This window comes from Oratosquilla oratoria, chromosome 11, assembly GCF_046742065.1.
Source record: "Oratosquilla oratoria isolate Oo_2021 chromosome 11, ASM4674206v1, whole genome shotgun sequence".
Taxonomy (NCBI): Eukaryota; Metazoa; Arthropoda; class Malacostraca; order Stomatopoda; family Squillidae; genus Oratosquilla; species Oratosquilla oratoria.
The window spans coordinates 26,038,846-26,057,480 of record NC_134787.1 but is presented as its reverse complement, the minus strand read 5'-3'; the positions used below and the strand labels follow the sequence as shown (position 1 = coordinate 26,057,480).

At 41.2% G+C, this 18,635-nt stretch overlaps 1 protein-coding gene across 5 annotated transcripts in view; it reads left to right on the top strand.

The window, feature by feature from the left end:
* LOC143029683 (uncharacterized) overlaps positions 1 to 18,635 on the top strand; it is a 31,965-nt gene that overhangs the window by 6,638 nt on the left and 6,692 nt on the right. For 3 of the 5 annotated variants that reach the window (XM_076192504.1, XM_076192506.1, XM_076192507.1), the window contains 12 exons: positions 5,420 to 5,477; positions 5,610 to 5,758; positions 5,959 to 6,157; positions 7,711 to 7,858; positions 8,023 to 8,472; positions 9,852 to 10,124; positions 10,438 to 10,562; positions 10,929 to 11,095; positions 13,655 to 13,796; positions 14,394 to 14,482; positions 14,568 to 14,750; positions 15,993 to 16,137. In XM_076192504.1, coding sequence (XP_076048619.1) covers positions 5,436 to 5,477; positions 5,610 to 5,758; positions 5,959 to 6,157; positions 7,711 to 7,858; positions 8,023 to 8,472; positions 9,852 to 10,124; positions 10,438 to 10,562; positions 10,929 to 11,095; positions 13,655 to 13,796; positions 14,394 to 14,482; positions 14,568 to 14,750; positions 15,993 to 16,137 — 2,112 coding nt within the window. In that variant the 5' untranslated portion in view covers positions 5,420 to 5,435. The remainder of the gene's footprint in view (positions 1 to 5,419; positions 5,478 to 5,609; positions 5,759 to 5,958; positions 6,158 to 7,710; positions 7,859 to 8,022; positions 8,473 to 9,851; positions 10,125 to 10,437; positions 10,563 to 10,928; positions 11,096 to 13,654; positions 13,797 to 14,393; positions 14,483 to 14,567; positions 14,751 to 15,992; positions 16,138 to 18,635) is intronic. The other 2 variants (XM_076192508.1, XM_076192509.1) reach the window with 1 other exon arrangement.

Genomic DNA, 18,635 nt, shown 5'->3' with positions numbered 1-18,635 from the left:
AAGGGAGGTAGCCAAAAAGGGAAAGGGATAAAAACACTCCCACCCATTTCATCCCTAAATACACTCCACACCCCTCCCACCCTCCCTCTCATCTGAGCACCTCCTGGATGACGGGTCATCCCTGCACCTTGCCCACCGCCCTGGGTCAGAAGCAGTGTCGCAAGACACAGCACATCCATAGCAAGGCCGCTTCATTTAATCGGCGACCCCCCCTCTCCGTCCCCCCTTGCATATAAGGAGAGGACGGGGAGAAATCCCTTCGGGCTGCGTCAAAATTTACTCACACATACTACCTCACCCCCCACCCCCCCACCCATTCCTCCTCATGCAATCACAGCATCATCCATATACAACCATTCTCCACTCACCTCTGTCTTCCGTCCTCTCCCTTCCTTCCTCAACAGACATTCCCCTCTTCCCCTCTTCCCCCTTCACCCCATCCATCCACCTCATCCTAGGACGTCCCCTCATGTTCACTCCCTCCACATCTGCCTTCCATACCTCTTTTACTAGTCTTTCTTCACTCATTCTTTCCATGTGTCCAAACCATCCTAATATTCTTTCATCAACCCTATCTCCCAAATCCTTTTTCACCCCTGTTCTCCTCCTCACCTCCTCATTTCTCACTCTATCCAGCCTAGTAACCCCCACCATACTTCTCAGACACCTCATCTCAAACACATTCAAACTCCTTCTCTCTTCTTCTCTTATGTTCCACGTTTCTGCCCCATACAGTGCTGTTGGCACAATCACTCCTTCATACAGTCTCCTCTTCGCATCCATTCCTAAATGTCTATTCCTCATTACACTCTTTAATCCACCAAGGCATTTACTCGCTTCTCTCAATCTACATTCTACCTCCACCTTCACTCCACCTTTTCCTGCTACACTTGCACCCAAGTATCTAAAACTATCCACTTCCTCCAGTCGCTCTCCCTTAATGTTCACTTCCAGTCTACTGCCACTTTCACCCCTTGTACATCTCATCACCTTACTTTAACCCACATTTATCTTTAGCTTTCTTCTATCACATACTCTCCCAAACTCTGCTACCAGCTTCCTCAATCCCTCCTCCGACCCTGCCACAAGAGCAGTGTCGTCTGCAAACAACAGCTGGCTCACCTCCCACTTTTCTCCATTTTCTTTAACCATCTCCAATCCCTGACCCACTACCCTAGCATTCACCTCTCGCACCACCCCATCCATGTATAAGTTGAACAGCCAGGGCGACATAACGCATCCTTGACGAAGTCCCACCTTTACTTCAAACCACTCATTCTCTCCATTTCTAATCCTGACACAAGCTCTACTACTCTCATAAAAACTCTTGACAGCTCCCAAAAGCTTTCCTCCTATCCCATAAATCTGCATAACCTCCCACAGTGCCTTTCTGTCTACCCTATCATAAGCCTTTTCCAGATCCATAAAAGCCCAAAAAACATCCTTCCCCTTTCCTATAGCTTTCTCACATATCTGTCTTACCACAAAGATCTGATCTACACAACCTCTACCTGTCCTAAATCCACACTGTTCCTCACCAATTACTCCTTCTGTTCCTCTCCTAATCCTCTCAATCAAGATCCTCCCATAAGCCTTCCCCACTACACTTAACAAGCTAATCCCTCTGAAACTACTACATTCACACTTGTCCCCTTTTCCCTTGTAAAGAGGAACTATACAGGCACTTCTCCAGTCCTCTGGTACTCTACCCTCTCTCCAGCAAACATTAAATAACCTCACCAACCAGTCCACCATCACTGTACCTCCCTTTTTCAGACATTCTGCATGGCATCCATTCAGACCAGGTGCCTTACCTGCTTTCATCATCTTAACAACTGCCTTCACCTCATCCTTCCTTATTTCTCCTCCATTCTCCTCACTCATCACTCTCATTTTCTTCACATTTCCCACTGCAGCTATCTTTCCTTCCCTATCCTCCTTCACATTTAGCAACTCCCTAAAATATTCTGCCCATCTTCCCCTTACTGCCATCTCTTCCATTATCATCTCTCCATCTGCACCTTTTACCTTTTCTTCCCTACTTGATTCGCCTCCTCTTCCTCTCTTAATTTCTTTCCAAAACATCTTTTTATTACTTTCAAAATTTTCTGTCGTACTCTTACCCCATTTCACATCTGCTCTCCTCTTTGCCTCCTTTACCTTTTGCTTTACTTCTCTTTTCTTTTCTTTGTACGTCTCATATGACTCCCTCGTCCTCTTTTGTAACCAATCTGTGAATGCTCGCTTCTTCTCTTCTACAACCTTCTTTGTTTCCTCATCCCACCATTCACTACCCTTTCTTCTATTTCCCCCTGTCCTTCTTGTTCCACACACCATCCTTGCACACTTTATGACTCCCTCCTTGAACCATCCCCATTCCTCCTCCACACCCATCTCTGCTCCATCCTTTACTCCCTCCCATTCCTCCTTCAGCATCTTTTCGTACTCCTTCTCCTTTTCCTTTTCATTCAAGGAGTTCACTCTAAGAACCTCCCTACCTTTTGTCCCTTTCCTCTTTCTCCATCTATCCTCCACTCTCAGCTTACCTTCCACCAAAAAATGATCTGATATTCCCCCACCCTCTCCCCTTAGCACATGTACATCCTTAACTCTTCCTATCATAATCCTATTTACCACTACATAATCCATTAGCGCTCTATCTACCACCCTTCCCTCCACCACCCTCTCCCATGTGTACTTATGCTTGACTTTCTTCCGAAACACTGTATTTGCTATCATCAACTCTCTTTCTAGACACATTTCCACCATCAACTCTCCACTACGATTCTTTTTTGGAACTCCACACTTCCCAACCACTCCATCGATTGGACCATTTTCCACCCTAGCATTAAGGTCTCCCAGTACTATTACATTGACATTTCTTCCTAAACCCTCTATGCACTCATTTAAATCTATCCAAAAGGCCTCCCTTTCTTCCACGCTCTTCTCACTGCCAGGCCCATATGCACTTACAAAGACCCACATCTCCTTTCCCAGTTTCACCTTCATCCACACTATCCTTGAGGAAACCTCCTTCCACTCCACTACCTGTTTACCTATCTCTTCACTTACTAGAATAGCCACCTCTTCCCTCCCTCGCCCTCTCTTCACTCCTGATAACCTCCCACTTACACTCCCAAACTTACACTCACCCTTCCCTTTCAACTTAGTTTCACTCAAAGCCAACACATCCATCTTTCTTCTCACAAACATACTACCTATCTCTTCCCTTTTATTCTCATCTGTACCACATCCACGCACATTAAAAGACCCAAACCTTAGGGTGCTGGTCCAAGGCCCTCCAGCACCCCTTATGCCTTCACTTTTATTTTTACGATATATGCCCCGTGGGGCTACAGGGAGAAGGATGCCTAGTCCCAATCCCCGTCCCTTTCTTCTCGCCTCTTACGATCCAAGTGGGATACTTGGTGGCAGTATTCTTTTCCCCCACCACAGGAATAATAAAGATAATAATAATAACAATAATAATGTATTAATAATAATGATAAATATAGTGATATTTGAGGAGAGTATACATGACTTGATGGTGTGTAAAATAAACATAAATATGGTAGCACAGTATATGAATATTTTAATATAAAATAAATGGAAGAACAATGGAAAGGGTAAGTAAAAGTGGTGAAGGTAAGGATGTGAAGGATAGTGCCTAGTTAGAGTTGGGAGGTTTGAGAAGCCATTCTTGGAGGGCATATGTTGATGTGGATTGTGGCCATTTCAAGTCCATGGTCCTTCTGTTTGTTTTTATTATGGGCAATGTAAAGGGATTAAATTATTTTCCATCATTTTCTGTGTAGACCTTTGGTTAGAATAGTGGTTCCCTCCCAGTTTGGTAGGCGTCCCTCTGTGTCTATCTAGTTAACTAGAGCATTTGTTTCTCGGAGGTGCATGAAGCAGATATTAGTCACCGCCTAGGAGTGAACAAACATGTGCCAAAGACTAGAGAAGGGAAGAAGCAAAAACAGAATTAGTTTAACAAAAAGTGTGAGGTGGCAAATAAAGGTCAGGGATATGAAGGACATAAACAAGATTGAGAAAATACAAAGGGCATCAATCAAACGGGTCCCCACCCTGGCAGATAAACCACACGAGGAAAGAGTAAAGGTACTGGGTCTACCAACTTTGAAAGATCAAAGAGAAAAAAGTGACATGATTAAAGTGTTCAGGTCACTAAAGGCGATTGATTGCATTGATAGAAGAGATCTGATTAAGGATGGGTGGGCCTTAAGAGGTCATGGAAGTAAATTAAGAAGGATGTGAAGGAAAAGTTTTCCATATAGATGTATAAATATGTGGAATAGCCTAGGTGATATAGCCCAGCCTCAAATAATACACAAGTTCAAATTTAAATATGATAACTGGATATCAAATATATAGATTAAGTTGAAACTGTACATGAAATTGAGTCTAGGTATGTTAGAAAATTAGATAATAGGAGATGGGACCCAACAAGCATTGCTCCTTTCCTGTATACTACAAGTAGGTAAAAAAAATTAGGTATATACTGACCTAAGTTTCTTTGTGGGAAGGCCTGAGAAACTCGAGGCAACAATTATTCCTTTATTCATATCTTAGCTCCCCAGTTTCTCTTGATCTCCTTAGTATTAATTTGAATTATCCTCACCACCCACTTCTTTCCAACTATAGCCCATTTAAGAAATGCCTCTCCTCTGTGTCTTGTATGTTATCACTCACATCACAATCATATCTAGTCAGCCTTCATCACCATGGTAGTATTGCCCTTTATTCATCATATACTTTTGTTCTTGTTCATACTTGTGTGTCAACTTTTTTTTTTTTTCTCTCATTATAGTTTTATTTTACTTCCCTTCATGCCTGGCACTGTGATAGATTTTTATTTATTTAATTAATTACTTTTGCTTATTTTATCTGTATATTATACTGGAAACTGTTGACTAGGTCTTGTCATAGATTATATTCTCAGATATAGAAATTGCTTCCTATTAATGTTACATTATTGCCCAATACTCATGTGCAAATACTGTAGTGGCCCATCTTTAAGTAGACTTGCCATAGTAAGTCAAGTATACCCTTTCCTGTATATAAGATATGCTGTCGGTAGAAATAGCAAAATGATGTAGATAACAGGGAAAGATAATCTAAAATTGATTAAAAATGCAGTTAGATGGATTGGACCAAGAACGTCTGTTGACAGAAATTTATTCTAAAATTTGTTGATGTGATTATAGTCTTGAGCAAACTGACCATTAATTTAGAAATTAAAAGTTTCATGTAGATAGCATTCTAAAGTGTATTTTTGATTGAAGGAGCTACAACATCAGGTTAACTCAGCCAACACTTTATTTGTGGTTTCCAGTTAATTAGCTCTTGTTCTGTATATGTTGTTTCTCAGTATTTTTTGCTATTCTTGATCTTTAAGAGTACGCTTAGAAAAAATGGAGAAGGTCACTATGGAGGCCTCCATACCTGTAGAGCAGGTGAATATGATAGTTTGATTGTAATATGAAAATTTGATTGCTTTATTGTAGTGACTAAAATATATATGATTATTAAAGAAGTTATCGTATTATGGTGATTTAATTTTTTACCATTTCTTTTGTATTTTTTAGAGTGTAAAAATGTGGGCTCCTATCCATATGCGCAAGATATTTGTGGGTGGTATTGATTACTCCACAACAGACGAAAGCCTCAAGAAACACTTCTCCCAGTGGGGAGAAGTAGTGGATGCTGTTGTTATGAAGGACCCATCTTCCAGCAGGTAGACACGAAGAAGTCTTGAAAGTTGTACATCTTGTTGATATGAGTTACATTTTCTAATAGTCATTGTTATATATGTAAAGTGTAAGACTTCTCTTTCTCATTCTCTCATTTTTTCAATTTTCTTTAATCCATTCACTCCTGTGCATATAATTTCATATCTGGTCATTTATTTTTTTTTCTATTTATTTTACTTTTTAGGTCAAGAGGGTTTGGATTTGTAACATTTCTTAGCCCAGATCATGTTGATGCAGCGCAGCGAGCCCGGCCACACAAAGTTGATGGCCGATTGGTGGAAACCAAACGTGCAGTGCCAAGAAATGATGCCACAAATCCAATGCCCTCCCTAAACCAGACTGACGCCACTCACACTAGAATATTTATTGGAGGATTACCACAGGTAGATGAGTTCTCATAAGAATAGGGTTACTGAGAGCAGGTTGCCTAGTCCCATCACTCTGTCCCATTTTAGCCACCTTTTCTGACTGAACTGGGAAAACATGGTGGCAGTTCTCTTTCTTCCCCCTACCACAGGGTGTAGAAGCAAAAATAGAAATGCATATTCAAAGAAGTGGTATAAGACAGTATTAAGAGGGGGGACAGCATAACAGGGACAGTCACAGTAGAATAAATACTTAACATCATTTCTCTATGAGTATATTTCCTCTAACACAGATAAAATTTTGTGGCTCTGGTCTGTAGAGGCTCCCCATATAATCCCTAAAGCATTGGCTGCATGCTACCGAGTAATTTATACCACCAATACCCTAGATGGAGTAAATGAAGGTAAATGTGGGTAGAAGTAAGGTGATGAGATGTACAAGGGGAGAGGATGGCAGCAAGTTGGATGTGAGTCTTTAGGAAGAGAGGTTGGAGGAAGTGAATAGTTTTGGGTTTTTGGGGTCATAAGTGGCAGGAAAGAGAGGATTGGAAGCGGAGGTAAAGTGTAGATTGAGGGAAGCAAGTAAATGCCTTTGGGGATTAAAAAGTGTCTTGAGAAATTGGTAGCTGGAAATGGATACAAAGATTATATGAAGGGGTGATTGTGCCAATGGCATTGTATGTAACAGAGACTTGGAATTTAAGAAAAGCAGAGAGGAAAAGTTTGAATGTGCTGGAGATGAAATGTCTGAGAAGTATGGTAGGGGTTACAAGGTTGGAGAGAGTGAGAAACAAGGAGGTGAGGAGGAGGATGGTAGTGGAAAAGGAGATGGCAGATAGGGATGATGAATGTGTACTGGGATGGTTTGAATGCATGGAAAGAATGATTGAAGAAAGATAATGAAATTGTTGTGGAAGACAGGTTGATGGAGTGAACTTTAGGTGACAACTGAGGATGGGTTGGATGGATGGGGTGAAAGGTGCTTTGAGCAAGTGGAAATATCTGTTGAGCAAAGAAGGGAGAAGGCGGGAGAGTAGAGAATGGCTGTGTATACATGATACTGTGATGCAGGGGATGGGGAAGTGGTTATGTGTGAATGATATTTTGATGCAGCCTGAAGTGATTTCTCCCAATCTCCTCTTTTTTTTGCATGAGGGGACAGAGAGGAGGGGAGGGTTGCTGATTAAGCGAAGCAGCTTCGCTGTGGATGTGCTGTGTCATGCTGCATTGCTTCTGACTCGGACAGTGGGCCAGATACAGGGATGACCCATCATTCACTAGGAGCTAAGATGAAGAGAATGAAAGGGTGGTGGATGGTAGTGGAATGGGTGGGAGTGGGCATGAGCCTTCTGACTTGCCTATTTCCCTTATAAGAGGGAAAAGCCTTTTGGTATATAGATAGATAGTTGAGCTCTCAATTGGTTTTTAATAATGAATCGGTATTAGATTTGGCTAATGTAGCATTATGACCTTGAATACTTAATGTTTTCCAAATAAGTTTTAGTAATGATGATTATTTTTTTGTTGCTGTTCTATAACACCAACTGATAGATGTTTCCTATTTCTAATAGGATGTCAAAGAAGATGACCTGGAAACCTATTTTACTCATTTTGGAAGAGTAACCTGTATCAATATTATGTATGATAAAACTAGTGGGAGACATAGAGGATTTGCTTTTATTGATTTCAATGATTATGATCCTGTTGATAAAGTGTTGTGTAAGTACCAGTATATGATTTTTTTTTTTTTGCATGTAGTATATCATCAGCATATAAATTTTGAATTAGTATAGCTTCACTATTTCTTGTAATATCATTATTAGTTTGGAATGTGATCTAGCTTGGATTACAAAACTACTTAGTTGTTTGTTTTCCCCTTACAGTGACAAGAAATCACTCTATAAAAGGAAGACCAATAGATGTGAAGAAAGCCATTAGTAAATCGGATATTAACAAGATTAAGACTATTATGTCAGCTGCCATGCCTGGTCAGGATGGGACAATGCAGACTCTGCCAGGTGGAGCTTCAAGTAGTAGTAGTACTCCCAGCAGCACTCCTCTGCCAGGGGCTGTAGGCTCACTGCCGGCCTTGCCTGTGGGTGTCCTTAACGGTGTAGGTCGAGGATCGTCCCTAAGAGGAATCACACCAACTACGTCGGCTTCTGTCACGGTTCCTGGAAATGCCATCATACCGTCTGCTGTACCAGGAGCTCTGGGTCCCCCTTTCTTTCCTCGCCCTCCATTTCCAGGCCTTCCAGGGTTTTCTGCTCACTTAAGTACAGGATGGCAGTATAGTATATCGAACAACGCTGAAGTTCTGCGTAATACAGGAGGTAAACATTCTTCATTATGTACAAATTGAGTGGATGATATCATGGTTTTGAGCAGTGTTGCTGTATGGTTGTGTACAAAGGTGCCCAGTACTTCAGTACTTTGGTTTTGGAGACTAGATAATCTTCATGAAATTGTATATATATCATTTTCATGTATTATGTTCTATGGGGAGGAATTTAGTTTATGAATGCATTTAGTGAAAGTGCACAGAATCAGCTATCCGTTGCACTTTACCACTATTATATCCTTCAAATGGTTCTGAAATGACAAAAGATGAAAAAAATTAACAAATTTATCCTGAACTCCCTGTATGCTCCTAAACTCCATCACAAACTGTTGCAGTCTCCTCCCCAGCTCACCTACAAGCACTGTCATCCTCAAATAACCATTGGCTTACCTCCCACTTCCGTGCACTGTCACATATCTCCAAACCCCAATTCATCACTACTCCATCCATGTAGGCTACACATTGAACAAACATATGGACATTACACAGCCTCATCTTTTCCTCAAATTATTCACTCTCTATTTCCTACCATCACACAAGCTCTCCTGTGTATATACCAAAGGCTTTTTCCTCCTTATAAGAGAGGTAGCTGAGTCAGAAGGCATGCACTCACTCCTACCCATTCCACTTCCATCCACCACCCTCACCTTTCTATCATCTTAGTTCCTCATGGTGGAGCTAACCTCTACTCCTCATGTAAAAACTTTTGAATGTCCACAACAGATTTCTCCCTATTCCATATATCCACAACACATCCTGTAATGCATTTCAATCAGACTTGTCACAAACCTTCCCCCAGTTCATAAAAACCTAAAAGATATTCACTTTTTGGATAGAGTAAAAGGGGCTCAGGATGCATGAAGAATATCTGTTAAAGAAGAGAGAGTGCTAAAGAGGGGAATGAATGGATGAAGAGATGTTCATCTTCTCTGCCCCATTCAAATTTTGAGTGAACGAGTAGAGAAAATGCCATGTAATGAAATGATGTGGGTAAACAAGCTTCAGCTGTAAGGCCCTGCCCTGGAAGTACTGTCTCTTGCTGCATTGCACTTGCCCTGAGCAGTGTCGTAGGAGGACAAGAATGACTTAAATGACTTTCCATTTAAAAGGTACTAAGGTGGGAGGGGTAACAATTGGGTTTTGATAGATAGGGGGTGGTTATATGCTTTGACTTAAATATCCCTCTTATAAAGGGGAAAAAAAAAAAATATATATATATATATATTTTTTTTTTTATCATATTGATGAGTAGGAAAATAGTATGAACCATGGTTATATGTTTAGGTGTTCATTGTTTTGCCATGAATGTTGTAATTATAGTTCTAGGTGTAGGAGTTATTAAAAGGATCATGTATCTTTAAATTTTGACAGTGGCTGCAAGTAATCTACCTTCTGGAGCCCCATCAGCATCTGGATTGAGTGGCACTTCAAATCGTGTAACCCTTAATGCACAAAGTGATGGTGAAGAAGAGGAGGAGGAGGAGGAAGATGAGGATGATGACCAGCAGATGGATATGGACGGAGGTATTGAGTCGTGGACGCAAGGAGGGGCTGAAGTCGTGGTACCTGAAGAAGCTCGTATACTTGTCATAGAGCCGTTCTTTGGAGGATCACACAAGCAACTCATAGAAACTATTTCCAAGGGTATGGACATAGCCCATCCTGGGCACAGTGTGGTATTCTAAGGATTGCTAACACTGAGGAACTTCAAAGAATTGCAGTGTACTTGGTGATTAGATTGATTTGGTATAAATAAGGATTGGAATCTGAACATGATGATATTGTAAATAATTTAGATAATATTCAGTTGTTGAAAGAAATTATTGCATAAATAGGAACATTAAGAAATTAGTGATGCATTTTTTTCATTTATATCTATTTGATTCAGTAATTTCATAAAAAAAAATTAAGATGTTGAGAGATTTAATGGCTTAATTTTTCATGTTTACGTGTATAGATGAAGATCTGTGGAGTAGTCAAGATTTTGCTATCTTCACCTTACCGAGCAAAAAGTGGCACTGGCGAGCGCGTACGTCAGCTCTCTTCTTCAACCAGAAGATTCCTACAACACATAACTTTAAGGTACAAATAAACTACCTTATTCCTCTTCCGTGGTTGGGCAAGGCATTTGGAAAGCCTTCCAGCATCCCTTGTAGCCCTACTTTAGTGGATGAGGGCAAAGGGTCTCCATGTAATGAAGCACTAATGGAAAACCATTTTTGGCCCTACAGTGGAGGTGCTGTCTTGTTGCATTGCTTCTTACCCAAGCAGTGGATGGAAGACCAGAATGGCTCTTCATCCACAAGAAGCCAAGATAAGAGGGAAGCCTAAAAGGGAGTCGGGTGGGTGAGGGGTGGACGCATACCTTGAGTGGCCATATCTTTTATACGGGGAAAGGACCTTTTGACATATGTACATATTTTAAGGCACCTTTTTCTTTTATTACAGACTTTGTTTGCTTCATCAACTTTGAACCTATGTGAACTGGTGGCCTTACGTCCTGATTTAGGACAACTTAGAAAGATCATGTACTTCCATGAAAATCAGCTTGTGTATCCAGTTCGTAAGAATAAAGAAAGAGATTTCCAGTATGGCTACAATCAAATACTTTCCTGGTACAACTGATATGTTGGTTGGTTTGAAACAATTGAATTATGGGTTAAAATTTTCATGATTAATCACTTTTTCATTTTTATGAATTTGAATTTGGGTTACACGAATAGAATTCTAGCCACACTACTGAATCGTACATAATATTCTGCTACCTACACCTCAAAACATGTTTGTACAACAAACTAGATGTTGCAAGATACAAAGCCGGGTCACCAGGAACATAGCTCCCCTTCCTGCATAATACAACTAGGTAAATACATACACACGCACACACACAGTATGCTTTCACCAATAATGTTTCTTGTATATGTCAATGACATGATGGAAAGTACAAGATATGTCAACATGTTTGCATGTGATGCAAAAATCTTGAGAAGAGTGAAGAATGAGGAAGACTAGACTATTGCAAAAAGATTTTGACACTATTTTTGCATGGAGCCAAGAATGGGAAATTAATATAAGAACTAAAAAATTCAGACACTGGATGAGAGGTTGTGAGTGAAGTAGGTGTGTCCTGGTTTACCAGCCCTTAACCCTCCCCTGCTTTCGTCAGGCCAACAGTGACAGCAGACTAGAGGTGGCAAAAGGTTACATGTCTATTTAAAAGCCTACTTCAAGAAAAGTTGTGATCTTTCTACTTCATGTTGAAGAGAAGTGAGAGATCATAAGTCAGCTCCATCATGTCTGGTGGAGAAAGAGCTGATCGGCATTCTTTTGTTGTGAACATGTGTGATTTGTAACTTTCGGTTCAGTTGTTGATTGCCAGGCACAGTTTGTGCTTCTTTTGTTCCTCTCGAGTGGTTGCGGGTTAGCCCACTACATTTCTTTTGCACTTGGTTCGGTTTGCTGTCTGGGTGGCAGAGCAGTTGGCTGAGGGTTGGCCTTGGTATGTGAGGTCACAGTGGTTAGGCCGAGTTTTGAAATCAGATGCGCAACAAGACACCAGCATCGGCCCTTCAGTCTTAGACGTAAGTGGAATAGTGTTTGTTCTGATCTGGGCACACAAGCTATCCAGACATTGAATTGGTGGAAGGTAGTGTCAGACCCGCTGATGTAATGAGACTGTTTGATGAGTCCGGAAACATGGGGTGAGTGGATAAATAAATTTTATTTGCTAGTCAAGTTGAGAGATATGAAACAGAGACAGTGTTGTCCATGTTTCTTAAAGGAAGTGCACTATCAGTTTACACAGAATTTTAGTGACAATCAGAAGGGGGATGTTGAAGCCATTAAAATGGTATTTTTGATTGCATATATAGTCAATCAATCCATTTGGAGCTTATGAATAATTTTCTAAGCAAATTTGACATGAACCTGTTGATGTTTTCATGTCTGAAGTGCAGAAGTTGGCCAGCCTGCAATTCATTGCAATAGCCCTGGAATGCCACATGCCTCCAACTCTATGCCTCGGAAGGATTCCATATACAATAGGAACACCTCCCCTATTTCTAATCTTGTCTAGCGCATCCCAGAACCATGCAAACAATTCCACACTCCCTAACTTACCTTACCGGCACTTAAGCAAACTACAGGGTCCTTACCTTCCCCTACTAAACACTCTTCAATCCAATTTCCAACATTTCCTAGCCCCACATGAGGGAAACACACCTGCGTCCTATGTTTCCTATCTTTATCGTAGAATGCCCTGTCTAAGTACTTCACAGGTCTGTCTCCTACAACCAAAATCTTACCTGTGGGCATGGATCCAGCGTCTGCCCTTCCCTTCTTCTCTTGAGTTTCATTTTCATCTTCTTCCTGCAGATTCGCTAGAACTTGAAACGAGTTCTTGCAAGTGAGTGGGGCTGGTGAGGACTTTTTTTTCCAATAATCCGCATCTTGTTTTTCGTCGTTTTCCATCCAAGCTCATAGCTAGTTTTGTCTTCTGAATTTTGGGCCTGCGAGCGGAGAACTCGATTCTCCTCGGCACTTAACAGCATCCTCCAAGGCTTAAATTCTACTAAGTAGAGATTGTACCTCATCGGCACTGAACACGGTAACAAAACCACTCGCCATATCACTAATTAAAGCAGCTACCCGGATGACCTGACCTGAGTGACGACTGCTGCTCAAGCATCTTCAACAGCCTATCTCCCAAACCATACAAAACATCCACAAAGAAACATGTTCACACCCAGATAACAAAGCCCTTAAAGAAACTGCCAAACTCAATACTCTAACACTGATCCTCAGATATAAGTCCTGCAGAGAAACCTCTCACACACCAGACAAGAACAATACTAACATGCCTGCACTCAGGACACCATCCATCATTAAGACAGTACCAACACAGTATAGGTCTGGCCATAGATTCAAACTGCCCCAGATGCAACCACCACACAGAAAACACAGAACACCTGATGCAACCATGCCCCACACTAACAATCCCCAGACAACAACACAATATCTCTTTTGTAAGTGACTTAGGGTTACAATCGGAGGCTTTTGTTTGTTTCCTGGAGGCCAGGGGTGTTCAGTAAAAGAGACCAGGGGAAATGAATCGATTGATTGTCATTTGGTTTGCTGCATTAACTCACAATGTAAAAAAGATTTGGATTTCACAGTTTGGTTGCGGATACAGTAATCTTCAACTCACAGTACAACATGGAATCATTCTTGCGAGAATTGCCACGGCATTTGAAGCTACAGCCAGATTGTCGCCCAAAGAGTGAATCTATTGTTTCGCAAATTCGAGAAAAAAGTCAGGTGAGTATAAGAAATGTATTTTGTTGCCAATAATGAACATATGTATCATTGAAGACACCATTCTAAAGTAGAGATCAGTCATTAGGTATATCTATCAATTATTGCCTCAAGTTTAAGTGGAAGCATATAGCCCTAAAGTGGTTTTCAACAGTCCTGGGAATCTCCCACAAATCTCAGAGTGGTAGGGAGTGGAGAGCAGTCACTGATTGTCAGCTCTCCATATTTGAGACCAAGTATCAGGTCCTTAGGACCTGAGGAAGGTGTGGGGGTTGATGGGTTTTGAAAATGGGAAGCAGCTTTGCTGTCCGTTTTGCAATATGACCACAAGAGGGATCAATCAATCAATCAATCCATTACCCTTGGTCTCTCTTGCAAAAGATCAGGAGCACTACCTAAGGGAATGTCACAGTATTAAAAAAGTAAACATCTACATATATGAAGCAATGCAATACAAATTTACCTCTCGATAACTGGATGTTTGTCTCAATGCAATACAAATTTACCTCTTGATAACTGGACGTTTGTCTCAATGCAATACAAATTTACCTCTCGATAACTGGATGTTTGTCTTATATATTGTTTTCTTGCTTTTCCAAGGTTATTTACTTTCCTGTAAACATTGTTCACAAGACTCGAGCCCCAAAAGACGCACTCGAGCCGCTTCACATAATTTGGCCTCATCGCTGGTGAGTTGTTTCTCTCATAAGTGTAATGTGCCACATATCCTACAGATGTAGCATGTACATGGTTCTTTGGTATTATTACTTCTAGGGAACATGACAAAGACCCAGACACATTCTTTCAAGTGCTTTACCAGTTGGCGGAATCTGGATGCAATTTCCGTTTGACTGTTCTTGGAGAATCCTATTCCGATAATCCACCAATATTTACTGAAGCCAGGCAGAAACTAAATAATTTCATTCTGCACTGGGGATTTGCCCCCAACAAAGAAAAGTAAGTTTATTTATTTACATTTTTTTGTTTTTTTGAATACCATCTTGATATATTTTTGTGGAAAATAAAAACTTAATGCTTTTGTGAAAAAGAAGTATGCATATTTCAGAAAAATAGTATCTGGAGAATATGAAGAGAAGGTTGTACGAATGAGTGATTGTATCCTTTGCACTGTATAGAGGCCTTGGAATTCAAAGAGGCAGAGATGAAGAGGTTAACTATTTTCGAGATAAAGTGCCTGAGAAGTATGATGGGAGTTATGAAGCAGGCATGATATTCTTCCGATTTTTTTCTTTTCCTGACAATGATCTCGATTTTTTTGTCATCAATTCCCGATTGTAATAAACGATCCTGTTAAAAAAAAAAGTTGTCAAATGATTTTTGGTTGATGTGAAGATTTGGGCGATTCGTATGTTGGCTGTACCCATAAGTGGTTTATGTTGTGCTGGCCTGCAAGTGATTGGTTTTGTGTAGCATTGCGTGGTGTGGTGCGCACGTGTACGTATAGCAAGGTGATGACTGGGGTAGATTTTATTTTGGCCGAATTATATTGATAGCAACATCAACGGAACAGCTTGCATGCATTTGTTTACTAGCAATTCAGCCCAGGGACTCAGCCTAGGCCCGTGGCCCCCTGACCCCCGCCGAGGGCTCTACCCCTGGACCCCCGGCCAATGTAGATTTTTTTTTTGGTTACCCACTATCATGCCAGTTACGAAGTTGGATATAGTGAGGATTAGGATCTGAGGTGGAGAGTAGGGGGGGAAAGAGTTGTCAGATAGGGTAAATCAGCAAGTGCTAAGGTTCATCAACTGGAAAGAATGAATGAAGAAAAATTTTCATAAGAGTGGGAAAAGCATAAGTGAATGGAGTGAACTTGTGAGGAAGATTAAGAATGAGATGCATGGATGGGATAAAAAGAGCATAGGATAAAAGAGGAATGTCTCTCAAGCAAGGCAGAGAAAGTGCTGAAGATAGGTGTGGATGAAATTATGGAATAGACAAGAAGTTTCTTTGGGTCGTGTCATTTTCTTGTCCATTCACAATTACTTTTCGCTCACATTAACTCTTGCCTTCTTCCTTCTCTGCTCGACAGACATTTCCCTTTCACCCAGTGCCCCCCTTCGCTCTGTCCATTCACCATATTCTTGGTTTTCCTCCCTCTCAAGTTTACTGTATAAATCACATTCATTCTATAGATATACAGAGGAAAATTAATTATTCTTTGCATCCAATGCATAGGTACTGGGAGCTGCTGCACACAGGCGATGTAGTAGTTTCAACTGCTCACCATGAATTCTTTGGTGTTGCTATGTTAGAAGCAGTTGGGGCTGGTTGCTTCCCACTCTGTCCCAATCGCCTTGTGTATCCAGAATTCTTCCCACAGGTGAGTGAGTAGTGCATATTTATCTTTGACATACTATCTATATACCAAAGAGGCTACTTCCCCTTCAGCAGGGAAGTAGTATGCCAAGACTGCCCATCCCCACTCATCCATCACCCATTTGTTTCCCTTTTATCTTAACTCCTTAATATGTCGGCATGAACAAGCTGACATGTATATTATTTACTTTATTATTGTCCTACATTGCTTCTGACCCAGGCGGCAGGAGACCAGGATGACCCTTCATCCACAAGGAGCTAAGACAGGAGGGAAACAATGTGGTGGATGGGAGTGGGTTACCTTGAATTGGCTACCTCCCTTATAAGGTGAAAGAAGCCCTTGCTATATATTGTGTCTAAGGAAGAGGAGTGTTCCAGAGGACTGGACAAGTGCTTGTATAGTTCCACTTTGCTAAGAAAAGGGGACAAATGCGAATGTAGTACGTTTAGAGGGATAATTTTGTTGAGCATAGTTTGAAAGGCATATGGGTGTTAGGAGGATTAAGAGAGACTAATTGGTAAGGACCAGTATGGGTTTAGGAAAGGTAGGAGTTCTGGATATTCATGTTCTTAGGAGAGTAGGGGAATGTCAGATAATTTTTTGGTGGAAGATAAGTCAAGAGTGGGGATATATGCAGAAAGAAGAAAAAGGTGAAAGGCAGAGAGGTGCTTAGAGGAAATAATTTAAATGAGAAAGAAAAGAAGTAGGAGTATTGGTAGAAGCTTAGAGAAGTGTGAATAGAGTAGAGGTGGGAGTGGAAGAAGAATGGGTTTGTTTCAAGGAGGAAGTTACAAGATGTATAAAGATGAGAGGTACAGTTCATACATATACCAAGGCTTTTCCTCCCTTACAAGGGAGGTAGACAAAAAGAAAAAGACATAAAACCATTCCAATGAAAAAAAGAAGAGAACAGGAGGCAAAGAGGAGAGCAGATGTAAAATGGGGTAGGAGTATGACAGAAGACTTTGGGGGAAGTAAAAGGATATTTTGGAGAGATGTTGGGAGAGGTGGGGGATGGGTGGAGTGTTTTAGGGAGGTGTTGGGTGTGGATGAGGATAGGGATTGATTGATTATGGCAGTGGGAGGCGCTACAAAGGTGACATTGATTTGGGTGGATGGGAAATGGAAGAGATGTGTAGAGGGATGAGATGCAGAGAGCTTTGAGGGTGATGGGAGCTGGTGGGTCACCTGGGTTGGGTGGGTGTTATATGGAATGTCTGAAAAAGGGAGATACAGTTGTAGTGGACTAGCTGGTGAGGTTGTTTGATATGTGTCTGAGGTAGGGGAGTGTCGGAGGACTGGAGGAGTGCCTGTGTAGTTCAGATTTACAGGGGAAAGGGGGACAAATGTGATTGTGGTGGTTTTAGGGGGATTGATTTGTTGAATTTAGTTTAAGGAGCTTTGAGGATTTTGACTGAGAAGATTGGGAGAGGAACAGAGGAACTAATTGGTGAGGAACATGAGAAATAGGCACCTGGGAATAAATGCAAAGAGATTATATGAAGGGGTGATTGTGCCTACAACAATGTATGGAATTTAAGAGAGGTAGAAAATAGAAGTTTAAATCTGATTGAGATGTAGTAGGGGTTACAAGATTGGATACAGCAAGAAATGAGGAGGTGAGGAGGAGAGTTGGGGTGGAAAGGGAACTGGCAGATAGGGCTGATGAAAAATTATTGGGATGGTTTGGACACATGGAAAGAACAAGTGAAGAAAGATTAGCAAAAGAGTTTTGGAAAGCAGAAGTGGATGGAGTGAACTTGAGGGGATGACCAACAGTAAGATGGAAGGATGGGGTGAAAGGGGCTTTGAGTATGGAAGGGAAATGTCTGGGTATAGGGGTGAGTGGAGGATGGTTGTGTATGGATGACATTTTGATCCAGTTTGAAGGGATTTACCTGTCTTCTCTATTTTCTGCATAAGGTGTCAGGAAGGGTGGGGGCTCACTGTGTAAATGAAGTAGCCCTGCTGTGGATGTACTGTGTCTTGCTGCATTGCTTCTGACCTAGACAGTAGGCAGGAGACAGGAATGAAACTTAATCCACAAGGAGCTAAGATGAGAGGGAAACAAGGGTGGTGGGTAGGAGTGGGTGCATGCCTTGACTTTTGACTACCTATGGTATGTTTTTGGGTGTGTGTGGATGTGGGTGAACTGGAGAACCAATTCCTTGGGTCCTAGTTGATGTTTGTGAATGATGTATGTGAGGCAGACCCATGAATTGCATGTGAAGCATGAGACAGACGTTTGTGTGTGATTTATGGGCTTAATGCATGTTGGACACAAGTAGTGGCTTGGGTTGGTATCTATGTATCTTGTAAGGTTTTAGGTGGCAGGTACTGGACGACTGACTTTAAAAAAAAAAAAATTAAAAATGATGCAGATTTGTAAGGAAGTGGATAAAAACACAAAGATCATAGGCCTCATTTTCAATGTGCATTTGTCCTTGAGCCCACATGCTAGGGAACTTAAAATGGGGAAAATGAAGAAAGAAAGAAAATTT